Source organism: Numida meleagris, chromosome 6 (assembly GCF_002078875.1).
Source record: "Numida meleagris isolate 19003 breed g44 Domestic line chromosome 6, NumMel1.0, whole genome shotgun sequence".
NCBI lineage: Eukaryota > Metazoa > Chordata > Aves > Galliformes > Numididae > Numida > Numida meleagris.
The window spans coordinates 39,255,397-39,263,271 of record NC_034414.1 but is presented as its reverse complement, the minus strand read 5'-3'; the positions used below and the strand labels follow the sequence as shown (position 1 = coordinate 39,263,271).

The following is a 7,875-nucleotide window of genomic DNA, read 5'->3' as shown; positions in this document are numbered from 1 at the left end:
AAATGCAGCACGTCTCTGAGAATGGGATTGTACCATGGCAGAGGAGGCTGAGCCAGTTGGAATAACATAGCTTGGGTAACCCTAACTGTGACAGCAAAAAAGTAGGGTAAATCTCTGCTGTCTTACTTTACCTGAAAAATTAGCAAAACAGGGTGAAGCGCTCAAGGCTAGCTCTGAAACAAACATAATGAAGGAAGTCTGGTGATTTAATTTCAATAACTACTTTTGTTTAATCTACAGTTTCAATCCCAGCATTAACCTGCTTGCCTGTTACTTAAGGAAAGTCCCCAGTTGACTGATTTATTTTACAGTATCAAAAGCCTTTCTATGTGTATCTACCCTAGTGACCATTTGTTGACTTTTAGGATCAAAAAAACATAGTGCAAGGGAAATTGAATCAACATTACAAGACAGGCAGTGGTACTGAATTTCTTAACTACTCTTTAATTCAGTTGTATCTTTCGTTAATTCAAGGTTGTGGGAATAAAGCTTTCAGTTTATTCCTTTCCTATCCCTTTTCTGGTCACCTCTTGCTATCCTCTATTGTCCTATGTTAATAAGTTCTGAAGTTAAAGTGTTGGTCTTACTTTTCCAGTCAGTTTGGATATAGTGAGCCTTTTTCCCTTGTTTTGAGTCTGTTTTTCTCTCTTCTCTTGCACATTCTTATACATACCTGGCTGTCAGTGCAGTACTGACCCTTTCTGGGACCTTCATGTTTTTCTAGGGTGTGCCACAGGATTGAGATCTCTGCCCACAAGTCTATAGGTCAGAAGCACTCCAACTTCTTTCAGGAGTCTGGTCCACCCATTGCAGGCTGGAGCACTTCTTCAGATTCAGGTTTTTACTAATCCAGTTCAGTCTGGTTGCATTTTATCTGTTGTGGGTTTTTTGTTTTTTTTTTCTTCCAGCTCCTGTGAGGAGCTGGCCACTGCACTGCTGAAGGACTTGCAAAAGTTGCTGCTGGAACTTTTTTTGTTCTTTGATTGCTTCCTGTTGCAACTTTCTCATACAAAGTAGTTGTTCTTACTTTGAGAACAAAAAACACAGTGACCATTTAAAACAACTTTTTACAAAACAGAAATAGTCTAATATTAGACTAGTCTGAAAATCAGAATCTGGAAAAATAGACAAATATGTAACTGCTACCGGTTTGGAGCAGATGCCTCTCTCTAAGTCTGCAGGACATCTATTCCCCCTAAAGACCCTTTAATAGTGTGTGACGAACTAAGCCCTTCAGAATAAGGCCAACATAACCAACAACTACCTTACACCTCCTACTAGAAGCGGCGTATTTTTGTCACGATGCCCTACAATTGCAGCATCCAAGATGGAATCAAATAGATGACTTAAGGAAGGGTTAAAGCTCTGTGTTTCAGAGGTCCCTATCACCTTGGCCTGCAGGAAAACTCCATCTTTTTGATATTAGATCTAGTTGTTTATTTACCCGTTACACTGCCTGTTGTGAAGTTCCTTAGTGTATGGCTTGGTTATTTTATTTTACTGTATTTGTTTTTAGCTGTAGCTGTTCTTGAGTGTTTTAGATGGAAAGTAATTAGAAGCTATGTTAGGAATCAGGAGGAGGTGGCTGTGGAAATTCCTTCTCTGCTCCTGAAAGTGATGCACTGAAGTACAGAACTGTTGCTGGTGTGTTATTGCACTTTTTATCACAAGGCTGGAGATGGAAATGAAGAACTGTGATACAGAGCATTTGTTTCTGACTCCCGCGGTACAGTCCTTTCTATGATCTTCTCGAAGTCCATCTTGAAACAGTGTAGGCTCCTTGCCTCTGCTAACCTAGTTGGAAGATTTTTCCATGACCTCACTCTTCTCCTGATTAGAAAACTAATTTCCAGTCTAAGCTTATTCATGGCCTATTTTTGATCTTGTGTGGCATTATTCTTTAATTGAATGTTTATTCTTCTCCTCTTTCCCAAGTCTGAGTCCCCGTTATTGTACACAGTAAGTAATCACTTTGACATGGCTGTTCTGTTGCCTGAAGGGCCTGGCCAGTTCAGAGCATCTCTGCTGTCCTGTGTACATGAATTGGCATACAGACCTGCGCAGTAAGTGCTGCTACTGCTAGCTTTTCTACCCCCATGAATTTCCGAGCCTGAGGTTCATGTGTTGAGAAAGTATTTAATAATATAGCTTCCCATTCTCCTAGTTAAGTAATGTTATCAGTCTTTATGTCTGAACGATGCTGGATTTCTAAATGGTAGTATGTTACACTCTTCTGCTGGTAGGAAATGGTTCCAGGATTGTCACTAGTGTTCCAGAAAATCACTTGAGTAAAACTCTTGGGCTGATGCAGAACAAGTGCAGAATAAGCCTGCCTTCACAGCTTTCACTATTCAACTGAATGGCACTGCAACGAGTGAGACAAAGAGAAACAATCGAGAAAGTAGCTCTGGATCCTGTCGTCTATCATAGACAGAGGAGGGAAAACACAGCAGTCTGTACGGTGCTTCCCAAAAGCCCTGTCTAAATGCTAGATAGTACTGTAGAATGTAGAGTCCATTCTATGGCAAAAAAGAGAACTTGTAGGTAATTAAAAAAGAAACGCTATGGCAGCCAAAACCACTGTCACTGTTAGCACGTTCAGGAGTGAACACCTGCATCTACGGAGCAACAAAGCATATGAAAGGCAGATGCTCTCTTTGGCCCAGCTATTTGTCTCGTGCACAGCACTCCTCTTTGCTTTTATGGAAGGAAAATAAAAGAGTCTGCAGCCAGTGATGAACTGCTCTCCTTTAGCTATCTCCACATCAGAGAAAATATTTTCAAAGAAAAAAAGTTAAGCCTCTGCAGCCTACAAGAAAAGTATGATTCTTAAGGACCTTTCTGATGGCTGGTTTGCTCCTTGTTGCTTTGTGCTGTCAGCCTGTAGCAACAACCTGTCTTCCCTACTCAGCAGACTGAACAGTGACATCCTTACAGTGTAGACTGGGCCTTCCTGTTGAGATCACCTGCTGGGAGAAGGCGGCCCTCAGAGGGGCATCACAAGTATCACAGTCCAGCACACACATCTAAGTACACAAACTTTGATATTCTGCCTGTATGTCCTGAACTGTTTGCTTACTGTAAATACTTGCTCAGTGCTCACAGCCAGCGTCGAGAACAAAGAAAGCACAAGTGTCTGTGGCTGCACTCCTGGCAGAAAGCAGGCAGGGAACTGCAGCAGGTGCAGCTGGACACTGCCTCAGCAGCGTCTCCTCTGTGAGGGGGATGGGGGTCTATTCTTGATGTTTTTGCATTTGGGAATGTGTCTCTCAGCTACTCGGGGTGCAAAGCGGCGTCTGCAGTAGGGGCAGGCAGTGTAGTCTGGATTTTCAATGGGAGGCAGCGGAGGCAGGTCAGACACCTTCCCTCCCTTGGACAGCACTTGCTGCACCTGCCGGGCCTGGCGCAGGGTCTGGATGAAAGCCTCATGGTTCTGCCTCCAGTTGTTCCTTCTGGGTGGCTTATTCTGCAGAAGGGAAATACAGTCAGAGCAACTGGCACTGCTGTCAGTCTCCATCCTGAGCCTTGCTCTCAGGGTCCAATTCTAGACACCTCTCCCTGAGCACTCTCTGTTGATGTAAAACCCCCCAGGGAAAATGAATCCCACCAAGCACCAAGGAGGGCTTGACGGAGTTACTGATGGAGATGTCAGTGCTTAAAAAAGAGCTTGAGAATGAACAGAGAAGCAGGCAATAGCACCGAGGAAATCATTAAATGGCTTAGGCTGGAAGGGACCTTAAAGATAGTTGAGCTCCAGCTCCCCTACTGGGGGCAAGGTTGCCAACCACTTGATTGAGAGAGATGCTACAACTGCTCTGAAGGAACAGAGCCGCATGTTTCCATTGCCCTCAGTTTGCTAGTCCATTTTATTACCTGCTTTTTTAGTCAGTTCCCCACAGCCCTCCAGTGTCACAGATCTTTACCACAGCAGACCCAGCCTGCCCCGACAAGCATCCTGACTACAGCAAGGAGTGAGTTCTCTCCAGGAGTACCCCCATGGCGCATTACAAAGACAAGTCAGTCAGAAACGACACCCCCTCTTCCCCCCCCGCCAACCCAATCTATTAGATTTATATGGATCCACCTATTCATCTTGGCACGTGCCTTCCAGAGGCAGTGGCTGGGTTGTGTTCCTCAGCCCTGTGTACTCGTGAGGGTGCTCATGTCTCAGAACTAGATCTCAGGGAGGGAGGAAAGTGAGCAGTGTTTGTGAACTGAGGAAGGCTAAGCGACTGCAAGTTACCTGAGGTCTCTCTGAGCTCTTCCACTGCTGAAACTCTTCCAGGTCTGTGCCCCTGGCTCTGGCCTTGCTGGAGTCAAATGTTTTCCTCTTTGAGCCCTGGTTCTTGCTGCAGACACTCATGTGTTTCTTGAGCCTGGTGCAGAGAAACTTGCGGCCACAGAAGCTGCACTGCCCAAGTTCCACCTGCTCTGGGGGGCTGGCAGCCTGCATGTACAGCATCTCTGCAGACAGGCTGTTGCCACAGTCTGAAAGGGCAGGGGGAGAAGGGGCATGTTTTAAGGCCAGCTCTGAGCATGAGGCTAAACACTGCACAGGTTTGCGGTCTCGAATTTTGTTGTTGCTGGCCACCAACCGCTCCTTCTTCAGTTTCCCCATAGCCAGCTCTTGGGGATGGAGAGTAGTGCCAGTCTTTGGGACAGTGACCTCTGCAGACTGCTCCCCACTGAAGTCCCCCTCACCCATCCTGATGGTAACTCTTATATTTTCCTCTCCAGGGTGCCACGTGGCCTTTTGCCTGTTAGTCCTCTCCACTTCTCTGGCTCTTCTCTCCTCTGCCTCCATCAGCTCCTTCTCTCTTTGAATCCTTCTAAGCTCTTCCTTTGTTCTCCTCAGCTTCTCTCTGAGGAGAGCCTCTTTCTTTCGGATTTGCTCTTCCAGGGTCTGTCCATCTGCCTCCAGCCTTAGGATATAAGCCAGATCTCTCTTGTATAGATAGGAATCTGACTGTTTAGGCTCTGCTGTCCAAGGAGGGAGCATTGCAGCTAGCTGAGGCTTCCCTGGCAGATGCCTGCCTTTGCTCTTTGAGCTAGTCCTACTATTTAGAGCTTCCTCCATGTATGGGGAACTTACGAGCTGTCCTGTGTTGACTGCAGGAAGGCTCCTAGTGTTGTGGTGAAAAATTGGTTTCAGAGGATAGGAACGATCCACTCCTTCTTTCCGTTTGGCTACTGATTTAGAGGGACGAGTCTTGGCCTGGCTGGCAAGATGCTTGCTTTGCAGCCCAGCTGAGCTGGAGCCTCCATGCCGGGAGCTATGCTGAATGTTTTCTGCAGAAAGAGAATATGAATAACTTCGGCTCTTTCGGGCATAGGGATTCTTCAGGCTTTCCTCTTTGTCTTGTAGGAATTCACGCTGACAACTGTTCTTTAGGTGTTCCAGAGGGGATTGATGTACTGAGACTTCAGAATCATAACTGTCTGTCACTGGGAGCGTAGCAGCTGCCACCACAGAATCCACACGTGGAAACAAAGCCACCTGCAGCTCAGCCATTCAGTGCCTGGGAAAGAGCCTGAGGTTAGAAGCAGAATCACCACAGACTGTCATCCAAAATTGGACAGATTTCATAGAATCATAGAATCCTTAGAGTTGGAAGGGACCTTCAAAAGCCATCTAGTCCAACTCCCCTGCAATGAACAGGGTCACCTACAGCTAGATCAGGTCGCCCAGGGCCTTACAAAGCCTCATCTTGAAAGTCTCTAGGGATGGGGACTCAATCACATCAATGGGCAACCTGTTCCAATGCCTCACCACCCTCACTGTAAAATACTTTTTCCTTATATCTAACCTAAATCTACCCTATTTGAGCTTGAAACCATTTCCCCTTGTTCTATCACCACAGGCCCTGCTAAAGAGTCTGTCCCCTTTTTTCCTGTAGCTTCCTTTTAGATACTGACAGGCTGCTATCGGGTCACCTCAGAGCCTTCTCTTCACCAGGCTGAACAGCCCCAGCTCTTTCAGCCTGTAAAATTTCCTCCCAGCAGTCTACACCTGTAAGCTAGAATGAATATTCGAAAAGGTTTTCTAGCTTCTCTGGGTTCTTTCTGAGCCCTGTCTTGTCACTTTAGCAGCAGAAGCCAACCGCATTGCCAGGGAAGCTGCTATGCCCGCAGGGAGCACTTCCCGAGGCCCGTCCCGACAACCTGAGCGCCGCCCGTCTGGCAGCACGGCGTGCAGGCCTGACGGGAGACGGCCCATTCAGCTCACCACAGCTTTTCCGTGGCTCACTCGGCCCCGTACCCCTGCATGCCGCTGCCGGCTGCCCACGCAGAGCCTCCCTAAGGAGGAGCACAGCTTCAAGGTCCCTGAACCGCCGCCCCCGCAGGGAGCGCACGGAACACGAGGCATCGCGGGCCCAGAAAGGCGGTGTGGGATGGGCCCCCACTGTTACCTGCAGGGTCTCCCGCGGCGCTCCCGCCGAGCCGCTTCGTCTCCCGCCTCGCTCATCTGCTTTGCGGCCCCGGGAGCGGCCGGACAGAGCTGAGGGCAGGGGCCCCGGGCCCGGCCCCGCCTGCAGGCCTACCAGAGCAGCGCCGAGCTCCTGCGGCCCCGCGCTGTGTTGACGGCTGTTGCCTGGAGACCGGCACGCGGAAACCACTTCCTGCGCCGCTCTCGCCGCCGAGCGGCGTCTCTATGGATCCTCAGCCACGCAACGGTTGCACTCCGCGGAAGTGGCGCTCGAGGGGCGTGGGGACGCTCTGCTTCTTGGAAGACTTCGTCTCTATGTCTGAGCGAAGGCCATTGGCCGGAGGGGAGCAGCAGGGAGGTGTTATGTATTATTCACGAAGCTGTTGGCAATGCCCCGCCTTCCCTGCGAAGCTTGGTCCTCATTGGTCGCTGAGTGGCAGCCAAGGCCCGCTCCCAGCCGCGCTGCGCGTGCGCCGTGGAGTTAGCGGCTGCGGCGGCGGCTGGTGCGGGCTGCAGCGGCCATGGAGGGGGGCGAGGGCTTGGTGTCGGTGGATTACGAGGTGTCGGGCAGGGTGCAGGGTGTCTTCTTTCGCAAGTATACCCAGGTGCGCTGCGGGGTGGTGGGACGGGAACGCCGGGATTGCTGGGCTGGGCCGGGCCAGCTGTTGCGGTGTGGGGTTTGTAAGCATCGCGCTGCCTGCTGTGTGTGAGCGCTGTTGGTAGCTCTAGCGGCCGAGAGCCATCTCCCGTCTGTGTTGTCTCCTCAGAGCGAGGCCAAGCGGCTGGGGCTGGTTGGCTGGGTGCAGAACACGAGCCATGGCACCGTGCAGGGACAGGCCCAGGGCCCGGCCGCCAGGGTGCGGGAGCTGCAGGAGTGGCTGCGGAAGATCGGGAGCCCCCAGTCCCGCATCAGCCGGGCGGAGTTCACCAACGAGAAGGAGATAGCGGCGCTGGAGCACACTGACTTCCAGATCCGGAAGTAACCTTGTCCAGAAAGCAGCCAACCTAGAGCACAGGCTGCCCTCGCCGAACATCCCCACCTCCCGCCTGCTCAATCAGCTGATATCCAGCTCTAGAGAACTTTTATTTTGTTACATTTCTAACTTATTGGTTTGTTGTGCTGTTATGTAGTGATAAAACACCCGCGTCGCTTTGAGAGGTGGAACGTAGCTCGGTGCTGTCTGTGCTGAAGAGGCTGCCCGGGGGCACAGCCTCTGGTCCCCGAAGGCCTGTGCAGAGCGAGGTCTGAGCGGCAGTACTGAGTAACGTCTGTGATTGGTGCAGTGCCGCGCTCACGTGGAGGAAATTGCAGAAGTGGTACCAGCTGTAAATAGTGCTGAAAGTGAGTTTGTTGTGACCTAAATGTCTCCGAAGCAATTTATTTTGTTCTCTACCCGCGCAGAAGTTTATTTTTATTAGAATAAAAGTACTTGGAGCTTGCTTGAGTT

General features: G+C 49.9%; 2 protein-coding genes across 2 annotated transcripts; one reads left to right on the top strand and one right to left on the bottom strand.

Annotated features, from left to right (window-relative positions):
• On the bottom strand, positions 422 to 6,703 carry ZC2HC1C (zinc finger C2HC-type containing 1C). Its single transcript, XM_021403884.1, has 3 exons — positions 6,411 to 6,703; positions 4,244 to 5,519; positions 422 to 3,466 (listed from the first exon to the last, which is right to left on the bottom strand). Exons 2-3 carry the CDS (start codon positions 5,510 to 5,512, stop codon positions 3,200 to 3,202), a joined length of 1,536 nt encoding a protein of 511 aa, XP_021259559.1. The 5' UTR covers positions 5,513 to 5,519; positions 6,411 to 6,703; the 3' UTR covers positions 422 to 3,199.
• On the top strand, positions 6,839 to 7,872 carry ACYP1 (acylphosphatase 1). Its single transcript, XM_021403887.1, has 2 exons — positions 6,839 to 7,032; positions 7,195 to 7,872. The coding sequence occupies exons 1-2, from the start codon at positions 6,949 to 6,951 to the stop codon at positions 7,408 to 7,410; spliced, it is 300 nt and encodes a 99-aa protein (XP_021259562.1). The 5' UTR covers positions 6,839 to 6,948; the 3' UTR covers positions 7,411 to 7,872.

What these genes read in the sequence shown, in the direction of transcription:
- ZC2HC1C (XM_021403884.1), bottom strand. Translation starts at nt 5,512, where the DNA reads ATGGCTGAGCTGCAGGTGGCTTTGTTTCCACGTGTGGATTCTGTGGTG. An exon ending in AGAGCTCAGAGAGACCTCAG is followed by an intron (nt 3,467 to 4,243) that starts GTAACTTGCAGT and finishes TCCCTTCTGCAG; the next exon opens with AATAAGCCACCCAGAAGGAA.
- ACYP1 (XM_021403887.1), top strand. Translation starts at nt 6,949, where the DNA reads ATGGAGGGGGGCGAGGGCTTGGTGTCGGTGGATTACGAGGTGTCGGGC. An exon ending in TCTTTCGCAAGTATACCCAG is followed by an intron (nt 7,033 to 7,194) that starts GTGCGCTGCGGG and finishes TTGTCTCCTCAG; the next exon opens with AGCGAGGCCAAGCGGCTGGG.